Raw genomic sequence first — 21,634 nt, forward strand, 5'->3', positions numbered from 1 at the left:
CGCGATGTGGATTAGGACTAATATGCTGATTAGTCGAGGGAATTATCACAAAGAACGATTCACAAAGTCCCGTCCTCGATATAGAGACGTGTACGTGTATGCGTGCGTGTGTGTGTGTATATATATATGCGTTAATTTTTTTTTTCTTTTCAGAATGAAGTTAGCGTCCGCGTGCAGTCAGTCGTATCTCTCGGGATTTCTTCATTTCTTCCTGTTTACGGCCGAAAGGGGTTCTTCTTTGGTTTTAGTTGCCGACGCCGCCGCGCGGCGGCGCTCGGATGAACTTGTTATTCCACAGTTTTCCGCGTACTTTATCGAAGTTTTCCCAGCGTTTCGGTCTGCGAAGAGATATAATGTGGTTCGGTTGAGGCCGTGGATCCGGAAGCCACGCTCGCTCCGCCATCTTGTCGACTTCCGGCCCGCGCGTTTCCTCCCTACGACCCGCCATTGGTCCTCTGTTGTGAATTACGATTGTTAACACTTCCCTCCGTCAATTTTTCTTCCCTAGTCGAATTGTACTGTCGCGCGAATAATAGTATTTATCCTTCCTGGCCTTCTTCCAGCTCCTCTCTCTCGATCTCTTCCTCCCCATTTGTTTTCCCAATTCTCAATTCGCTCCTGGTCGTCGATCGTAGCACAACCGGAAGTTCCTTAAATCTCGATCAGCATTAACACTAGGAAATAATCGATCAACGAATTGCGAGGGACTAATCTGTCCGATACATGCGTATACGTTGAGAGAATGAAACACATAACCTCCCAGAGTCGAATTCCTTACCTCGACGACTCTTTAAGACACGGTGGGCTCAGGTCCGCCATTTTAGTTCCCTCCGGAAGCACCCGATCGGTCTCTTTCGATCTACATCGATCACAATGCGTCCGAAGGTAAATATGGCCGACCCGAGAATACCGATCCCGCGTCCTTCCCGGAGAACAAGTTTTGCTCGTTTCGCAAGATAACAGATATTTATAATAGATCTCGAGGAAACCGCATACTGCGCTTCTGACAAATGAATCCACCGGACGAACTAAAACGCAGCCAAGACCTCCCTTTCTCTTGTGTAAAACGAGCAAAACCAGAAACACCGGAGGACCGATGCCATCTTGAATGCGCACCATTCATCTCCGAGTACGCGTTAGCTAACAGATTTCCACGCGCGATTTCTAACGGTCATTAACCAGTAACGTTTTTTAAACTCGTGATTATATCCTGGAAGTCGCGAAGAAAACTCGAAGGAAGAGATGGCGCTGGCATCGCTTCTCCCTTCCTTCACCGACCGCTAGAAAAGTAGGAGCCGCGAGACATGGCGCGTTCTTTTCAGATCTGGTTAGACTTAATGGAACACTCGTGCAATATCTCTGTCTTTCAAAAACGCGCCCGCATTAATACAACAGGACATGGTATCCGATTTCCTCTAGTTACGAGCTTACAAAAACTATGACACCGAAATCCCATCATAAGGTAGAATTAACCGAAACCAAAATGGCGTCCGCGTGGCATTGGCCGATCAACCGATATTCGACGGATTTCCTAGAGGCCACCGGCCCCCGGATTCCCCCGCAAGTAAAATAAACTTCCGATCGATGATTCCACATAATTCCATTGTAATTTACACATTACATCATCCATACATATCTCTCGAATGGCGTTAGAAATAAAAACCTGATTCCGCAAACGTGGAGCCCTAATGCGCGACCGCACTCCGCGAATATCCGACCACGATAGATTTTCGAAAACCCGCCCAGTGCTCCAAATCTCGGGAAATCCCATCGGGTGAACCTTTTGCTCCATTATTCTCTCCAAAATCTGCGAAGAACACGTCGATGGATGTCGAAGAGAAACGAACCGAATGTAAATCATACGTGACGTAACGGAAGTAGAGCATGGTCGCCGGAAGGCGTTCGAACCATTACATACGTATATATCTATCTACCTATCTATCTATATATATTTTGCAGTGTTAACTGTTATCGGTATCTCCTTACGCGTACTTATATATTAAATATTAATATAATTATAAATTACAATTATTATTAATATTATTCATGTTGCTTTAAATGCATACACAGTTTGAAACACCTAGTCGACAGAAACTCGGGTTGCTTGGGGTGGGGCAGGGGGAAAGGGGGATATGGAGGGCAGAGTGAGGGAGAAAATAGAGTGAAAAAACAGAAAAGAAGAAATCGAACGCTCTCGACACGCAGCAGCTCTCGGATTGGAGTCGCGGGTAAGTAGAAAAAGCCCCGTACAAAAGAAGCAGAAGAGATTTGCGATGTAAAGGCGGCCATCTTGTTTCCCTGATCGCGCAGGTCTCTTTGGATGCTCAATCGGAGAAATGCCCCCTTGGCGTTCGCGGGCCCGAGTCCGCGTGGCTCGAAATTCGAATACCCGGTACTCGTACTCGATTCGCCAATTCGTTCTAGTAATCGCGAACCGATCGTTCGAGTATTTGAGATATAAACTGAGATTGTGCATACCTTTAACACGACGCACGATGTAAATCCGAGTACCGAGTGCGTACATGGTCGGATACCAATCACTAATCCGAATTTCAAAGGGCGCCGACACGTGGGGAGATTCGTCTAGGGTCCCCTCAATAGCCAATGGGGGATTTCTCCGGATGAGGAAGTCTTCCAAGATGGCCAAATATGACGCAGGGCTGTCGAGGCCGGGTGTGTCGAGCGGAGTCACGATAGCGGTAAGTCATATCTCTTCCTTTGCTCTCTTTCTTCACTTTAGCAGGACAGATGGCTACAAACTAAACGATTACACGTTTTACATTAAATATTTCATGTCGTTATACTATCCCCGCAGGGGCGAGCGCGCGTTAAATACACCAAGAGGTCCGTAATCGCGCGTCTGCAGGGAGAATTAGACATTTTCGGAGATTCGAGGGATCCCCGGGATTTACGCCCGAATTCTTCACCCCTTGCGCCGACCCTGAGGCGCCCCCGACGGATCCGCCATCTGTTGGCGTCGCCATGAATCGAGACGACCGGTCCTAAGAGGGAGGAACGACTCCGACGTTTCTGTCCACGTCGAGAAATCTTTGCATTTCAACCATTAATCGACACGCGAATCACTCCTGAAGAACGAAGGACCCCAAATCTACCTTAAAAAGAATAGTACGTAAACGATCTCGATCGCCGAAACACGTCTCCATTAAAGTACCAAGGATGCGATCCTTGAGAAAAAAAAGGAGAACAGGGTAAAACAATGAGTAATTCGTTCGAAAGCAGATTTAAAGCCCTTCGGTCTTAAGAATCTGGATCTTTCATCCAGGTTCTTTCGTCCGCGGTCGCCTTAGTTCGCCTAGTGCCACTTCCGGTCCTCCCTCTTTGCGCCAAGACACACCCAGGGCGCGGCCTCAGGCGGTACTGATACTATACAAAATAAATAACGATACAAATTACAAAATAACGCCGCACGCGAGGTCGGCTCCCTACGGGAGACGCCTCCGTGAGTCGTACTCCGTACGAGGTACAATCGTTGATCAATAGATGGCGCGCCGATCGTTCGAAAAAAAAAAATTCCCTAGAGTAACTTTCCAAAGCCTTATCCAAGGCATTCGACAAGTCGACTGTCAACCTTTTCACAGTTACGTTTCCGCAAATTAATTCAATGTGCAAGCCACTCGAGTAAGGTTTTGCAATGCACCCTAGGTTGAGTCCAGCAGGCTGGAACCACGTTTGATGTCTGATTGGTCTAGACGGAACGTTTGACGGAACACGAGGAACCATCAATCAAAAACCGTCTTCTATCTAGCTCTCCCCGTTCAAAGGGATCCTATCAAACGGGGTTCGCGCCTTAGCGGAAAAAAAAAAAAAGAAAAAACGAAGGAACGAGGCGAGACCAGTCGAGGGCCCTTGGTTGGGGACTCGCGTATTTAAATAATCGCCGTTAGATGGGGTTTATTGGGATGACGCGGAATACGGGGCAGAGCCCTCCTGCGGGGGCTCCGGTCCTGCTTGACTTCGTCTCCATTTTCTTCTTTCCTGTTCTCGAAGCTTGAGCGTCCTTGTGTGCGCCCAAACGCAGTGTCCTGCATATCTCAGGTGTGCGTGTGTGTATGCGTGAACGTGGGTGCGCGCCCGCTAAATCGGTGTCACGATGGCGTACGGAATATGGCTCGTACACTTGATCTCTCCTCCTCTACGACTTGGTTTTGTGCGAGTAAAAAAAACCTAAAACAACAATGTCCGGATAGTAAGGTCTCGTCGGCAGAGACCTCTTAGGAACCGCGTCTGTTGGCGGTCCCGGTCGTGACCTGGACACCTGGCAGAGTGCCGAAGACGATGGTCTTCCGCACGAAAAGACTCGAGTGGCGGACCTGGATCATCCTGGTGGTACCAAGATGGCGGACCCTTCACTCCCGAGCGGTGGTACCAGGCCTTGGAGGAGTCTCCCGGTAACGAGAGGTCGATGGCGATGGCAATGACGAAGAGATTTGGCTGATGGCTTGGAACTTCCTCTCTCCTTGTTAGTCTTCTCTCGGCGACCTCTTTTTACTTCCCGGTTCGCTCGCTTCCTTAGTTCTCCCTCGTAGTTTAGGATGCGCGATTCGTCTAAGTTCCTAGAAACGCTGGTACTCGCGAGCAGCCTTGTCGCCGACCTTGCCGCGCCGCCAGGCCAGGTCGACGACGATCCGTTTCCGGCGGCTGATGGCGCCCTTACCGGCGCAGCCCAAAACCTCCTTGCTGTTAGCACTACTGCTGCCGTCACTGGTGCTGCCCAGGTGGTCGCAGCTCCTGGTCAGGGTCAATTCGGGTGTTCCTGGCAGGTCGTCCGCGAACGAGCCGGCCGGGCCGACCTGCTCGGTCCTCAGGTGGTGATACTTGATGCTTATGCTGTATGCTGATTGGCTGCAGTAGGTTCTACCTAGGAACGTCGTGGCCCGATCCCCAAGTTAGTTCCAGATGCGGAGGAACGAGTCCCAGGAACCCGTCGCCACCGCCATGCCGTCCTCCGTGACACCCAGGCAGGATACGCGATTGTCGTGCCCGGCGAGGATTCCTGAAAAGAAAGCGGTGTTCACTGGGAAGCAATGACCACTCCAAAGTACTTAACGAACAAGGTCTCATTGAAATGGAATCCCTCAAGACACCGAAAAGCATCGATCTGAATATTGAATTTGGAAGTAAACTAGATTCCATAGGGCGCGTAATCAGAGGTGCAGGAGATGTAGAGCTTGGGAATTCAAGGAACACCACTAAGAGAGAAGGGCTCAAGAAGGAAATCTCTCATCTCTCCAGGAAGTCGAAGACCCTCTGTGAACGATCCACATACCGGCTCGTTCGGACTTCATAGAGTCCCAAACGTTGCAGTTGAAGTCATCGTAGCCAGCTAGCAGCAATCGTCCGCTCTTGCTGAAGGCCACACTCGTGATACCGCAGATGATGTTGTCGTGACTATACATCGCCAGCTCCTGGTCTGATCTGATGTCGAAGAGTCTGCAAGTGGCGTCGTCGGAGCCCGTCGCGAATGCGTAGCCGTTCGGGAAGAACTGCGGAAATAAAAGACCCTCAAGGTCTGTCTTCCTTCTCCCGTAACAGTTTTGTATCCAAACGATGGTTTACCGTGACGGCGTTAATATCGCTCTCGTGGCCTGGGAAAGTCTGCTTGCAGGAACCCTCGCGGATGTCCCAGAGTTTCGCACTGGCGTCGCAAGCTCCCGAGACAAAAGTACGCATATCCGGTGCCAAGGACAAGGACATTACGTCTCCCGTATGGCCGATGAATGACGTGCATTGCTGCCCAGTCTCGATGTCCCAAAGAGCGCTGAGGATATACGAGGAAGGAAATGAAAATACGACTCATCGCGTCAATGTAAATGATCCGAAGCCGAACCGCCTCAGGCACCGAGCAGACATCGGAAGGATGAATTCTATCGGCGAGAAATATCCAAGATCGAAGACTAGACGAGCATCCTCACCAAGACATGTCTCCAGAGCTGGTGACGATTTGGTTGTCATCGAGGAAGCGACAGCAAGACAGGTACCCGGTATGCCCAGGAAGCTCTCTGCTAACTCGGACGTTACCTTCCCTAGTTTTAAGACTGTAAATCGAACAAATGTTGTCCAATCCGCCGCAAGCCACGTAGCTTCCGGATGGTGCGTACGCACACGTCATGACCCATGAAGAGCGAAGCGGGATTGCGTGGACCTTGTTGGTTGTGTAGCTGTCCCAGACAATCAACTTTCCGTCTTGAGACGCCGACACCAGATTTCTACCGAGCAATCGAAAAACGGAGACAATTAGGGGAGTCTCAGCAAAGGAGCTTCGATGTTGATATGAAATGTTCAGGCCGTCAGCGACCGAAGAGTTTCTTGATGAAGATAGCTACCTAGAGTCACTGCCCCAGTGCATCGCGTATATCTTCGCCAAGTGTCCTCGTAGAGTACGCCTGGTTCGCATTTGTATCCGGCCAATGGGATCCATTCCCGAAGTGGCCTGGGCAAGACTCGTGTCGCATGCTGCCTTTCTTGCATCCTACAACGTGCCCAAACATCATAAGACTACAGATCCAACATTTGTCCCCCTACCATCCTCCTTAGCTAAGAGCCTGTCGTAACATCATTATCCGAACACACTCTAATTGTTCACAACTTCGGTGAGTTCCAGTACGACAATTTCGCATTCAAGATTCTGAATTAATTTCTCTCTCGAAGGCGATACTTAGCATCGGTTTCATAAGCAACGAATCTCAGATGATGAACGCTCGCAGTGGTTGTTTGTCGCATTGTGAGCTCAGAAATGACATAAGAAATCCCTGTAGTCGGCAAATTTACAGATATGGTATACCAGGAAACTCGTTCTTTTACTTCAGAAAGGTAGTTCTACTCTCAGTGGAAATTTTCGTCGCTCTTCGGCGTAATACACGGAAAGTAGGCGCGAATGATCGCAGAAGTTGTTTTTTACGTCTCCTGGTATTCTCAAGGCAGTTTCTTAACCATGGCTTAGTAGGGAGTGACGAATCACGAGGAGGTGAATGCTCGCAGCGGTTGCTCGCCATACCGCGCGGTCTCCGGGACATTTTCCACCCCTAACTTCCCCACCCACGTATTCACGTGGCCCGCGTATGTGAGATAGGGTGCGTAGACTATATACGTAACGCCGATACTCGGCGAGAGAGTACATCGACGAGGGTGGAAGGCAAGTGTTAGAGGGCGGAACAGAGAGACAGAGACGGCGTGACATTCTGAAAGGGTGAACGTGCGAGGGTGAACGAGAGAAGAGAGAAAGAGAGATAGAGAGAGGGAGAGTTAGAGGAGGCTACTAGTGGTGGTGGCGTATTGATCGGGGAAGCAGCGTTATGCCGCGCCCTACCATCACCACCTTCAACCCCATGAAGAACTTCCACACCATTGGCAATAACAGGAAGAATGTAACTACTGTTACCACGGGAATGCATTCCCTTGGAGACTGCACATATTCGCACCCTCCTCTCTCTCTGCCTCTACATTTCTCCCGATCCAATAGAGCCGCGAGGTCAATGCAGATAAGACGCCTCTTGGAAGTATTCTACATAATGCGCTGAATGCACTCTCCCAAAAGAGTGTTGAGAGTGTCAGATAAGTCGAAGGGCAGATCGAGATAGAGCATACGGTCGCGTAATGCATCGTTAGCGAATCTGCGTGTTTGCAACGTGGCGGAAAATTTGTATCCTCGTCAGAGGTAGACGAGGATAAGGCGAAGAGGTAAATCAATGCCACGACAGCATTGATGGGAAAATAATGATAGTTGTTTAACTAGAGAAATGACCGTGTTTAAATCTAACGACCGCGTCTAAAGAAGGTATTGCTTTTGAATACACGTAAGGAATGTGAACTTAAGTCGATACAATGCGTCTCCTTTGCATAGTCGGCCATGACGGTAGACTATGGAATTCAGACATAACTGTTCTAGTCGTTGCGACCGTCGTCACGGCCCGGAGGCAAATTTCCTTATCGCTCACAACGAGGAAACAATTCTACTTTTATAGATAAGAACCTTTGTTAAGAGACTTGTTCTTTCTGAACCAACGTAGGTTCTTCTTTATTTTCATTGAACCGTGAACGTCACGAGACACAAGAAAAATGCATGGATTATTCAGAGGCACGGAGGAAATGCGCAAATTGATCGAGGCGATCGACTTTTTAATGAAGAAGGTCGTCGGGTATTACCAAAGTTGGTGGACAGGCCTTCGGGAGGCACAGAAATAAAAGAAGCCACCGGCTCGTTAGGAGCTGAACAAGGGCTACAAGTGTTTAGTACTAAGTGCACTCCGGTGGCGAGATGCCCGAGACTTTTATCTTTTAAAACAATGCAACGCTGTTGCACGAATAACTGTTGCACCGTCCTTTGGCACAAGCTGAACAATACTGCCAACACTCCGTCGTTGCCAAGAAAATCGTACAAAGCCTTCGACAATTGAGGCATTTTTAATGGTCTGGTTAGCGCGAACATGCTATGCCATTTTTAGGACTTAGTACTTTCCTTCGGAAATTTTAGAAGGCCGACTTTGTTGAGACAGAACAGTCAATGTTTGCGGTCAGGTTTAAGGAGATAATAACTTGACCGGAAAGTGGAGCGATAAGAAATTCCGTTTATGAGACATACGACTAAATTCCATGCAATTGGAACCTACTTGTATAGTATACACGACGCTTTGAAAGCGATGAAAATAGGAGTAGAACCATTCATTAAATGCCTGGTTGATCAATTCAGTAGCCACATGCGAAGCATGTATCGAGTATCAAGAGTAAGAAATAAAATTAGTAAATTAAATCCCTGGTTGATCTTGCCAATAGTCATAGACCGGAAGGAAACAAAACAAGGTGGTTAATCCCTGGTTGAACCTGCCAGAAGTACTCAAGGCTTTCTAGGTAGCTGTTTGGCCACCGCGACCTCGACAAGAAATCCATGACTGGTTACTTTCATGCAGAAGACATGACCTTATCCACCACTCCACCTTTGATGCCGCCAATTAGTTTTCTTCTCATTCTTATCTTGACAACGGCCTTTGCAACTAAGAAAATCTCAGCTCGACCCTGAGCCTCCTATTATCAGTATACCTTTAAGGACTAACAACACCGCGTAACCAAACGAACATCTGGGTACAAGTCTCAGGTATCTCTGACAAAAGGTAAGCTCCGAAAGAGTATGTGTTCAGATAGCAGTTGTACACTATAATTCCGCCATTCCTCTTGTCAGTCACTGATTACGTTCTTTTGATTTTGACTCCAAACGTCCCACCATTGTACGTATCTTTTCAAATTCAAATGGAGTAACAAAGACATGCTGCTCTGACGTAACGCCATTTCCCGTGCAGATAAAACAACTGAACGATTGAACAATTTACAGGGAGCAGGGACGACTAAGCCACTTACACGAATGGCATTTTTCAGAGTCTCCGCCTCTTGGCGAAGGCTGTCTAGTTCATTCATGATGCGTCCGTAGATGTGACCGTGTGTGTAGAATTTGCGGCTTCCTGCAACCGCTTATACGGATGCGAAGGTTTTTCAGGGGTCGTGGTTGGATTTCCTGGTCAAAAAAGCGTGGTCCAAGGGGCTGGGGTTAATTGTTACGGGGGGCCAGGGTCACGCCGCCGCTTCGCCTGATTTGTCGTGTTCCTGAACCTCGCCACGTTCGACTCTTTGGCTCTTCTACGAGGAAAGATCTTTCCACTTGTTCCTGCTGTTCTCCGTGCTCTCGAGCCCGCTACCGTCGCTAGCAAGACAGGAACCGGAAACAGGGCCAGGTCTCTTCGGCACTTCCCGCCACTCGCGCCAGCTTTGACAACCTTTAACGAAATCGTCGCCAATCCTGAAAACAAAAAAAAGAGTATTTCAGAAAACCACACTATTCTCGCAGGAAAACGATGAAAATTAAGCGACACACGTTAGTTACATCGGACTTCAAAACGAACAATAGGCCTTATCAAGCTCGGCTTTGAAACGACACGAGCTAAACGATCAACTAAGATCGCAAATAAAGCGTTCAGTCCAGTTAAATGGATAATTACAACCCTCTAGCTCGCCAATTCATATTCCGGAGGGTTCGATACCGTTCAACTGTGACAATTTCGAATCGCCTGAAGTTCGCTAAGTTACGTGAATATATACTTTGAAGCGTGTCCGAAAATAAACGCGTGCCTAAATAAACTTCCTGATGCAGGAAACAACGTCAGGCCAATTTCCAATGCCACCGAAACTGGAAAAACAGGTTTACGAGATCCATTCGTAGAGCGTCATAAATACAAACGTCACAAACTATTTGTTTGCGTCGGCAATGTCGTAGCTACCGCCGCCAAAGTATCCCCGGAAATTAATGTCAATGTTTCTCCCCCCCCACCCATTCTCCCTTCAAGTGCTATCAAAGTGTAAGGATACTCCACAGGTGCAGGCGTTTTGCCAAGCAATCGGTTCAATCGTCCCGTGGCGAGTTCCTTTACTTTCATTCAGCCGGTCTTCCCATCAACCGACAAACGTGCCAAACCTGTTGAATAGTTTCGGTAGCTGCCAACTATTCGCATTTGCCTATCCTCTACCGGCCGTTCTTACTATAAAAGAGCATCCGCGTCTACGCAGCGTCTACGCATCGCGACCAAATTGAAAGCCAATCCCAAGTCCGCGCTGAATAAATCATTCCGTTCTCGCCGATTAGCATACAATGCCAACGGACACGTAATAGCATCAACGTGACGTAGAGCAATGTCAGGCTCGAATTTAGCCGCATGACTTGTTAAACAGATATCCGACATGCAAATCAATGCCACACAAAAGAAAAATCCCGAATTAAAGTAAATGAAAAGAAAAAATGAAATGAAAACTCGCCCAATTACAGGGTAGGAAGGAAAAGTACACGGTCTGATCTTAAAACAATTGAACGAAGCTCGCGCGGGAATTTTTTCCCCCCACTCTATATTACAGTAGACCTCAAGAAACGGCGAGAAATGAAGATGTCGGGCAGAAGGCCGCATGACTTGTTAAACAGATACCCGACGTACAAATCAATAACGGATACAATACGCTGGATTAAAATGAAGGGGGAAAAAAAAACGAAAGGAAACTTCGTCCGATTATTACGGAAGACCTCGAGAAACAGTGGGGGATTCAGACGGGCGGAAAAGGCGTCGCGAGGAGCCACCTTTGAATCCCTTTAATCGGTCAAAAAGTGCCGTTTCCCTTTCTTCCCGTAATCCTCGAAACCCGGCGAGAGGAACCTCGCCTCGCTTCCGCGAGGCGGCTCGCCAGCGCTGGCATAGTTTCGCGCAGGCGCTCTCCCAACCTCCCTTCTATAATGCGATAATCCCACGAGAGGGCGTGCGAGTATCGAGCACCCATAAAGAATGACACCGGTGTCCCGAGAATACCGGCCCTCGGCGAAGAGTCCCAAGCCGTGGTGTCTCTCACGGCCCGAAAATAGAACGCCATTAGATGGCCACTTGGACTCTCTTCTTCCTTTTCTCTCCCTCTGTCGCCTAACGCGCTGGACCCTTAAAAGAACATCGAGCCATCGGGACCTTTACCTCCGTCTCCAAAAAGCGAAGCGCTCCTTCCCTGCCCCAATTAGTAACGACTTATCCACCACAAGGGACCGCCCTTGGCACATAACCAAGAAATAGACCATCCGAAGAAATAACCAACACTCGGACTGGGAATTGTTCCACGTGGAGGAGCCACACCAAACTAGAACGTAATTAGCGATGTCGATCCCTATCCGAGCGGCAGGTGTCGAGCGCGTGTTTCTCGGTGTTTACTCATGCTCGCGCCGAATCTAGATATCCTCTCCAGACACTTCGCGCCTTACGAGGTGCCACATTTATCCCAGCATGTGTACGAACCGTAAAAATAATCGTTCCCCTCTAAGCGAAAAGCCTGAAGAGGCCCCCGCGTTTCCCCGTTGCTACCAAGCGTAACCAATTTCCCCGAAAGCAGTACACAGACGTCGATAAGTTCCTTCCGATCTCCGCGCACGAATCGATCATCCACGCCCTCCGCCTCAATCGAACCTCCTCCCATTCCCCGCTTTCTCCAACCGCTAGGGGTCTTTACCTCGCGAAGAAGTGGGTAAGATAGCCCTAGATATAGATCCGTCGACTCTTCCATCATGCGCCACTCCTCGACCGCTATCACGCCACAAGACCCGCGGACCTATAGGACAACTCACGAATTATACCCCGGGATACGAATAGCCAGGATAAGTCGAAAAGTGTGACCTTAACGGGGCACTTACGTTCCCTTAACCTTACTTTCTGCCGAGCCCTTCCGGGTCAGTCGCGGAGCCGCCTCGAGCCGGCTAAGCCTTTCCGGTATCGGCGCCCACCCCATGCACCCGCCTCACGACAGTTTCCACCGGTCACTCGCGTCCGCCATCTTGGAACTGGCACCGGGGTCGCCCTTCTCATCCACCCGCGTTCCCCAGCTCGTCCGGGCGGCGCGTAATGGCGTGCACGGTCGTCAGGTGGACCCGCCGATGGTGGCTCGCCGGCGCGTCGGGCGAACGAACGAGGCCGCGAACATTTGCCCTTCGACCGTATAAGACGAGAGAAGGGCCTACGACGAGTCGGCCGACCGACAGCGATCCCGTTTCGGGGAAAAAAGTGCGCGCGCGATGCCGACGCGCCGGCCGGAGGCTCCCCGGACCACACCCAGAACTGCCCGACGTCGAGTGCGAGCGGCGTCGACGAAGTGAGTGGGGAGAGGAGGGGAAGTCGCGACGCTGGCGCCGCGGCGCCACTGCCGCCGGTCACAGGTTACCCCTCCTCCCTCCCTCCCTACCCCGGATCTAAGCACCTCTCCGCGGGCGCGTTTTAGACATTGACCAACGGCGACGCCGGACTTCACCGAATACCGGATTTACCCGGTAAGACGGATTCAGGGGGTATCTATGTCGCCTCAATTAACCCCGTTAATTGTGGGAGGCTGTCGCCAGGGGGCATGGTTTGGAGTTACGTGACGTCACCGGTTGCTCCGGGTGATAGGTCGAGCCGGGTCTTCGATCGGCCGCGATGTCGTAACGGCCACTTTCGCGCCTGCTACCGCCCGGGAGTCGCGTTCTTGCAGGTTAGGAGCCTACGGGGCCGATCGCGGCGCCTCTAACGGCGGATCGGGGAAGCGCCCCGTCGCCGGGATTGATGTTTCCGCGGGGTCGGGGCGGCGCCGCGACCCCTGGGGGTCGAACCAGAAGCGGTCGAGCGGAGATCGTAGCGTTTCCCGTGTCCGCTCGGGAATGTCCTACTGCGTCTCTCTGTGTGTCCATCTCTTCGCCTCTCTTTGGCCGACTGGGTTCCTCCTAATGGAGGACTTCGAATATTTGACGCATGCTTTAGATGCCGACGTCGCAACGCGGCGTACGGCCGCACTGCGAGTGGTGCGAATAATGCGAATGATGCGAATGACGCGAATAATGCGAATGGTCTCCTGATTAAGGTGATGTGATAGTGGCACCAGAGGACTCGTTTATGAAACTTTTCTCCGAATTGGGTGTACCGAATCGTTTCTAACTCTGGAATATGTATATGGAGTCTATAAGGAAGGTTCCGACGTCCATGAAATTTCAAGTTTTTGTAAAATTTGTTTATAGATATTTCTGCAATTAAAAAAAAAAAAAAATGAAATCTCACGGGTGTCAGGACCTTTCTTATACCCTCTATATTTACGTTGTAAAGTTTGAAACGATCAGGTACACTCAGTTCGGAGAATAGTTTGACGAAGGATTGATATGTTAGGACTTTAATTTCGTTCACTGCCAGAGACTACTCCTATCGGTCTCAAAAAATTCTCAGCATAAGTACTCCCCGCGACTTACTTGTGCAAATTAATGCAAGCCTCCGCGAGAAGCCTAAGTCATGGACAAAAAAGAAATCTTGAAAATGGTCATTCTAACCTTTTCGAGGTTCTGAGGGGTTCTGAATTTCCCTAACGTCAAAGAACCCAATAAAGCCGAAAAATCCAAATTTCCACGATTTCGGAATTTCTTAATCTTTTTGAACAGCTCTGGTTTTTGGTTATATATAATAAAATAAAAGAAATAAAAATAATAATAAAAAAAATAAACGACAAACAAAACTCAACATGACACAAACGTCTACATCGCAGAAACATTTCAATAAGCCTTTTAATTTTGTTTGTGCCTCAAACAGGATTCCAGGTTCACATAGCCTATTAGATCAGTAGCGCTGTTTGCTATAGCAACGAAGGTTAGGGCTGTATGTATATACATAGGTAAGTTAGTACGGTATGTTTAAGAACAATGGAGCTATTGTATCTTTACTGAAGCCACAAATACAAAGACACGTCACGTTGTTTGCGTTTTTACATTGGCGTCCCCCATATGGTGTCCTGCTCCGGAGCTTTAATAAATGTGCGTATCTAACCCTTTATTTAGAAGAACTCGGAACTCGGCATTGCGGAATGCCGACGACGATTCTTGGATGGTACGGGAACTCCCGTTGAATATTGCACTCTATGCAAAAGAATTGCTTCACTGGGACAGCTGCATTTCAGGTCGATCCCATTGTCGTGCATGCAACCGTCAAAAGCAACGGCCTTACGACCAGGGAAGGCAACGAGAAAAGAAAGCCCTAGAACCCATGGGCCGTAAACAGGGGCATGGAACGCCCGTTGATGCTCAACTGTCGCTCCTGGACGAGGCAATACCAACCAGGTTAGCACCTGGCCCGCAGGTGTAAAGACGACCATAACCGTTCTTGGAATCTTCACCCAACTATCTACTGCTTTGTTCAAAACATCAACATGCAACGATTGCACCGAAAGTTACAGAAATCAATGCCTATCCACGGTATATCTCGGCATTAAAGTGATATTAAACGTGTCATGTATACATACCAAAAAATAGTAATATACGTATCAAGTATGCGTACCAAAAAATCTTGGAAGCTTCGCCCAACTAACTATCGTCTTGTTCAAAACATCAACAGGAAACGATTACACCGAAAGTTATAGAAATCAATGCCTATCCACGGTATATCTCGGCATTAAGGTGATATTAAACGTGTCATAAATAAATACAAAAAAATAGTAATATACGCATCAAGTATGCGTACCAACAGATCTTGGAAGCTTCGCCCAACTATCTACCGCCTTGTTTAAAACATCAACAGGAAACGATTATACCGAAACTTACAGAAAACAATGCCTATCAACGGTATGTCTCGGCATTAAGGTAATATTAAACGTGTCATGTATACATACCAAAAAATAGTAATATACGTACTAAGTATGCGTACCAAAAAATCTTGGAAGCTTCGCTCAACTTACTATCGCCTTGTTCAAAACATCAACAGGCAACAATTGCACCGAAAATTATAGAAATCAATGCCTATCAATGGTATATCTCGGCATTAAGGTGATATGAAACGTCTCATATATACACCCCAAAAAGTCAAAATATTTATGACACGTTTCTCCAAATTGGTGCACCGAATCATCTGGAACTTCATCGCGAGATTATAGAGGCCCTAAGGAAGAACGCGATGCTCGTGAAACTTCATTTTTCACAAAAAATTTCAATTTATCTCGGAGAAGAACCAAAAAGGACATTTTTTTTCGAAAAATGTAATCTCACGAGCATCGCGTTCTTCCTTGGGGCCTCCATAATCGCGTGTTAAAGTTTCAAATAATTCGGTGCATCCAGTTTGGAGAAAAGCTTTGTAAATATTTTCACGTTTATATATATATATATATATATATATATATATTGATATACATATACCTGTCACATATATATGACCTTTTCATATCACCTTAAGGTGACGTGAAGTGGCGTCAAAGAGGTCTCGTTTACGAAACTTTTCTCTGAACAGGGTGTACCGAATCGTTTTAAACTTTACAACGTGAATACGGAGGTTATAAGAAAAGTGCCGACCCCCATAAAATTTGAATTTCTCTCAAATTTATTTATAGAAACTCTTAACATCTTTTTTTTTTAATAAAAATCGCAACGACTGATCCTCTGCACCCAACCTTTGCATCCCTTTATCAATTGACAGGCGAATCGGACGAGAAAAATGCCATTGTCTTGAAGAAGCCCGATGAAAGGCGGAGTCGACGCTTACCCGCGATAAAAACGCTAAGGCGGGGGGGCAAACCGCAATAATTCACTAATAATTCCGGTGGTATCAGTCGCCGATAAGCGATTCCGGGAAGCAAGATACGGAGTCCGCAAGGCGACGAGGCCTTCCGAAAATAGTGTCAATGCAGGTTGCGGGAAAGTAAATCGCAGTGCTGCGTCTAGGTCTAACCTAAAAATCTGGAGCTGCCGCCTCGACGGAGGGAGGGGGACGCAGTGGGGGGAGGGGGGGTTGGGTCATCGAAACCAACCGAGGCCGAGGGGTCCATGGAGGCGCCAGGTGAATGACGTCAAACAGGCTCGACGTGACGTCAGAGGAAAACCTGAATGCACCGCGACGACGCTCTGCGTCTCGGCGGCTACCCCCCACTCCTGTTCCCGGGGACGCCCCTGCGCCGCCCGGTCCCCGAAATATCCGTGCACGGTGGTGCGGGATTCGATTGGTGCGGATTCCCTCGTGCCAGGAAGATTCCAGCTCCGCCACTCGGAAAGATTGATCCGACCCTCACGAATTTATACATGCAGGGGATATAGCAGTGCACGGGCTGCGGCGTTACTTCGATTACTACGCACACCGCGATACCCGGGACCCTAGCCTCTTAAGGGGATGTGAAAGTGGCCATCCGAAAGCTCAATCGTTCATAAAACTTTTCCTCGAGCTGGGTGTCTCAAAATCGTTTCATACTTTAAAACGTGAATATGGAGACCCTAAGGTAGGTCCTGAAACTCGTGAAATTTCATTTTTTTTTTTTAAACTACCTATAAAGAAATTTGAGAAAGAATTGAAATTTCATGAGTTTCAGGACCTTCCTTATAGTCTCCCTGTTCACGTTGTGAAGTTTCAAACCATTCGGTAAGCCGAGTTGGCAAAAAAGTTTTATTAACGAAACCTCTTCGATGCCACTTTCACATCGCCTTAAGGTGAAGCGAAACACGTCGAGGGACTTGATCGGCGTCGATAAAGATTTTTCCAAGTGCCTACGTTGCCGACTTTCGTTTTTATATATCGGCAGCTGGGTCGGATTATGTTGGGTATTGTACCAAATCGCATTCTCCACCTGTCGTTTTCTTACGATAATTTTAAAGTGATCGAGGTAAAACTCTAGAAATCCTCTGGATTCATGCTGTCTGGGGCCCTAATTGAATGCAGAGGGACTCCCCCCCTTAAGTTAACAAATCTTTTCCAAAAATCCAAATTTCGAATGCGTCAGGACAATTCTTAGATGATAACGAGTCATGTGTGAAAGTTTCCGACAGTTTGTTGTTCCAATATCCTTAAACTCGCAACAGGTGTGCCGACCTTGGCCGAATGATGAATCAAGATCAAGTCCGAGGGCGACGATTGGTTCGAGTCTAGGAAAAAAAAAAAAAAAAAGTGTATTCGAATCGACTGATTTGGAGAGGGTTTCACTTCACCTTAAGGTGATATGAAAGCTGCGGCCGAGGAGCTTCGTTATATGAAACTTTTCCCCGAACCTGAGTGTATCGAGTCGTTTGGCATTTTTTTACGGAAATGTGCAGGCCCTGACGAAGGTCCTGACACCCATCCACTTCTATACGCTTGAAAACATTCTTAAAAAAAAAAGTTTATAGAAAATTGAATTACATGGGCGGAAGGACCTTACGAGGGGGCGGTAGATCGTGAAATACGCTCCACTCAAATCTCTGTTGAACTTAAAATCGAGCGCCCCTGTAAGGGAATATTTTCTATGCCTCTTTACTCTTGTTTAAATTTAACTTTGACTAGGACGCATCTCACAAGCTGCCAACCCCCTTAAGACGAGGGGAAAATAAAGCAATGCGGAAGATGCGGCAGTTCCGGGGATCCCACTTCTTTTTTTTTTTCTTTTTCACCCACTTTCGCCGCGCTTTCAATATGGCCGCCGGGTGGTCTCGGTTTTCAAAGATGTCGCCAATTTGCCGGCGTTTTATCCGCCGCCGACGAGGGGAACACATCGGCGAGCACAGGACGTGACGCAGGAGAGCGAGGGGAAACTCCGCCGGCCATTATCCGACTTAAATACATTGACCCTTCCTTCGCGGTTAACTGGTGCGCCCTACTAACCGGCCAGCTAAACGCAGCCGCCCATTAGGGCTGCGTTCCCTACCGGAGAAAAAAGAAAAGAAAAGAAGAAAAAAAAAAAAGAAGTCTCTGAGAGATCCGTTACCGCTTTTATTGCGATGCCCCGCGCTCTCGGAATTGCGACACGTCCCACGGTCCTCGGATCAAAACAAGAGGATCGCGGGCTGGCAGAACGAGACTTCGAAAGGCGAACGCTTTCTTTTTCCACGACGCTATGCGGCATTTCGGAGGAAAGTAAGACGGGTAATTTGCCTTGAGTGTTCCTTTCTACGAGCTGATTAAGCACCCTCGGCGGGATTTTGCTCCTTTTAAAATAACTCGTTTACCCGCGCCCGATCAACAGTTTCTAGACAGTTAGTTAAAAATCACGGGACTGGGCTCGACTAAAAGGATCTTTAGCGATAGTCGAATAGAAATCCTTCTTTGCAAAATCTTGAGGGATGAACGGTTCTCGAGATAATTAATGTTAAAGGTGGAGCCAATCGCGCCGCGGCTCCATCGGAAAGTGTAGTCAGGGGAGGGGAGCCACTTCACGTCATTGGTCGATTTTTAAAACTCGAATATCTACCGAACTACTGCTCCCAGAAAATTTTCCATTAGAGATTTTCGAATCCACTTTTCGTTATCTACCCTTGGGTATAATTGTAAATGCGATTTCTCGACGAGCATCGAGTACGCGAAATCAAGGTTCCCGTTTCAACGACCGGAGACGGCTGGGCGCCGCTTTTTTTCTTGCAATAAGACACGGCCTCGTCATAAGACGGTCGCACATATATACTTGGCGCGAGACGCTATCGTATTTCTGAATAATTGACTCATCACGTGTTCCTTTGCAAAGCGACCTTGACTGTTCGGCTAATCCTCCCACTTCCAGCCCAGCGGGAAATAATTCCTTACACTTTTGTAGAAATGTCACACTCATTCGACGGTTATCATCCCCGTTCCCGATAAATCTGACAAATTGCAACTACCTAACTTCGTTTATTCAGTTTAATCGAAGAATGTAGATAGCTTCGGGCAAGGGGGTTAGTTCCTCTGTAAGTTTCTCGACATCGAAGAAAAAATGGAGTACAATGAAAAAGGTGTCGCGTTTCAGCAATCGATTTCTGTATTCCCCGCGCGTCAACCGTCGTCTTGTCACGGCCAATTGGACACGAGCTCTATGTCGTTTGTCTTCGGGAATGTAAAGACTTTGTATTTCAAACCAATTAAACCCGATTAAGACAGCTGCAGCTTCAATTGGCCGGCCAATAGCAAAACGGCGCGGAGCAGTCTTCGGTGTCTCAGAATTACAAGCGCGTCTCCGTTCTTACCAAGAGAGCGATACATTATCCAATATCAATCTTGGCACCAAAAACCAAAAATGTCGGAGGCAAAACAATTCCTTTTCAAGAATATACAAAGAATAAGAAAAGCAACTTAAAACGTAAGAGATAGGAAAATTAATTTTTCGATTATCTCATCTAAAACGAAAATGATACTCCGGAAAGCCTCGACTTAAATGAGTAGTTTAAGAATTGTATTTTATTTTTTTTATTTCGCATCGCATGGCACTGCAATCGTGGGGAAGTCTACTTCATCGGCGCATGCTGAGAAGTCAGGAAAACGATGCAATTCTAACCTCAATGTGGTTCTTGTAAGTGGACACTCAAAAGCTTGTCTTTTCCTGTAAAGGAATGGGGAATATAAATAGAATCCGGTACGAGCAGGGTAAGAAATCACTCGAGATGTTGTTTACCATGAATATAACTGTCGTAGATAAATAAGGAAAAATGGAAAGCACGATGAACGTCTTTAATGCTGGCACAAGGCGGACCTACTCGATGATGTACACACATATGTATGAACATATTTATGCACGTGCATACACCGATCTTTTCCTATTTATCAATTTTCTGGCATGACTCAGGCTTACATAAATAAGGTAACCGCAAGAATTACTCTAAGCATAGAACCCCGTCTTCCTGCTGACTCCTTAAAGCAAACTCAGACACTCACACTCTCCTTAAAGCAGACTCCAAAAAGTCATTTAACTTAACCATACGCATTACTCGTCCTTCTTCGTTATTTTCCCTGTATTAAACTTTAGGTTCTTTGATAGTCAATTTTATGGTTTTAAATGACTACGTCGAGCAGGAGTCAACACCTTCGCCGACTCGCGAATGGGCTCTACAAAATGTTGATTCGTTCGTTCACCTTTCCCAAAATTCCTCCAAGTTGACAGTTCGACTAGTTTCAAATCAATCTAGTTTAAAACCTTTAAATCTTATCGCTCTCCGATCATCTCAGCGTAGTGTTTCTCCTCCCTTCCCCGGAGAAGCGCCGGTGCCACGAGCGGTCACTACCCAGCAAATCCTACAAGATTGATAATTCCTCGTATCAAATAGATCGGGACAGTCCGTGCCGCCTCGGAGAACAATCGCGACGGTACAGTACCAGATCAGGCTTGAGGTTTCAAAGTTATCAGCTTTCAGAAGGCCGAGGTGAGCGGTTTGACAGTCCGGGCGGCAGCCATCTTGGGATCGCGTCCGAGGGCTGCAGGGCTCGGCAGCCGCTCGCCCCGCCGCTCCCCACCCACCTGCGCCAACAATTCCGTACCTTTATCCGTCGTCCCGTCGAAGTCCTCGAAATCCGCGGGATCCCGGGAGTTCCTCCACGAGTCCAGAGGTGTCCTCGGCGAGTCCTTCCCCGAAATGGCGTCCGCTGCTCGCCGGGCCGCGACTTTCACATCGAGTCTTTCCCCCGCACTTTCCCGGCACTGGCTCACCCTCTCTCTCCCGCCCGCCACTTCCCGGTTTTCCGCCCTGTCGCCGTCCTGTCCGGTCGCGACGCTCCGAATTGAAATTCGCCCTCCGAAGCGCGTCTCCTCTCGTCCGACTGGAGCCTCCGACAGGAAAGTCGCTCACGCGAGGGCAGAGATCAATCTTCGCTCTCGTTAGCGAGCTCCGCCGCGAACCGACACTCCACTATCGCGGGCTCGTTTCCACCAAAGCGACCTCTGCACGAAGCGAGCGTCTCGGCGTCTCGGATAGGCGGGCGGCAGGGCGGGGCTCCTTGCTTCGGCTCCCGTAAACCCCGAGCGCCGACACGAAGATACCCGAACTTCCGCGAGCGGCCGAGCGCCATCTTGCCGCGCGGGAAATACGAACGCGCTCTTCACCTAGCGATCGATACGGCGTTGGCAGTTTGAAAATCCTCGATAACAGGAAATTGGATAAGGTAACTGTGACACACACCATAAGTTACCGAAAATATCGAGAATGCACGTCGAAGTTCAAGTTAAAAAGTAATAAACTGAGATGAGTTGGGAGTTTGCTCACGGGCAGGGTCGCACGATCGCGTCCTGTGCTGTCCCCCGGTGGAGGATGTGGACGGCTAATGCACTTGCCACCTGATCCCCCCCCCCATGGCGGCTCAATTACAAAATCCTCCTCATCACTGTGATAACAAACATGTTTTAACCAGAGATGAGTTGG

At 48.2% G+C, this 21,634-nt stretch overlaps 1 protein-coding gene across 4 annotated transcripts; it reads right to left on the reverse strand.

The window, feature by feature from the left end:
* Positions 1 to 1,583: 1,583 nt before the first annotated feature.
* On the reverse strand, positions 1,584 to 21,154 carry LOC105694177 (guanine nucleotide-binding protein G(I)/G(S)/G(T) subunit beta-1). 4 transcript variants are annotated; one of them, XM_012414598.1, is made up of 8 exons: positions 12,218 to 12,632; positions 12,037 to 12,135; positions 9,370 to 9,805; positions 6,345 to 6,490; positions 5,934 to 6,227; positions 5,578 to 5,779; positions 5,288 to 5,504; positions 1,584 to 5,014 (listed from the first exon to the last, which is right to left on the reverse strand). In XM_012414598.1, exons 3-8 carry the CDS (start codon positions 9,424 to 9,426, stop codon positions 4,908 to 4,910), a joined length of 1,023 nt encoding a protein of 340 aa, XP_012270021.1. In that variant the 5' UTR covers positions 9,427 to 9,805; positions 12,037 to 12,135; positions 12,218 to 12,632; the 3' UTR covers positions 1,584 to 4,907. The 4 variants fall into 4 exon arrangements, with proteins under 4 accessions (XP_012270021.1, XP_012270019.1, XP_012270023.1 ...); XM_012414596.2 differs by lacking the exons at positions 12,037 to 12,135; positions 12,218 to 12,632 and adding an exon at positions 20,757 to 21,154; XM_012414600.1 differs by lacking the exon at positions 12,037 to 12,135 and having other exon boundaries at positions 12,234 to 12,632.
* Between the last annotated feature and the right edge of the window lie 480 nt (positions 21,155 to 21,634).

This window comes from Orussus abietinus, unplaced genomic scaffold (genome assembly GCF_000612105.2).
Source record: "Orussus abietinus isolate OABI.00-Male unplaced genomic scaffold, Oabi_2.0 scaffold6, whole genome shotgun sequence".
Classification (NCBI taxonomy): Eukaryota; Metazoa; Arthropoda; class Insecta; order Hymenoptera; family Orussidae; genus Orussus; species Orussus abietinus.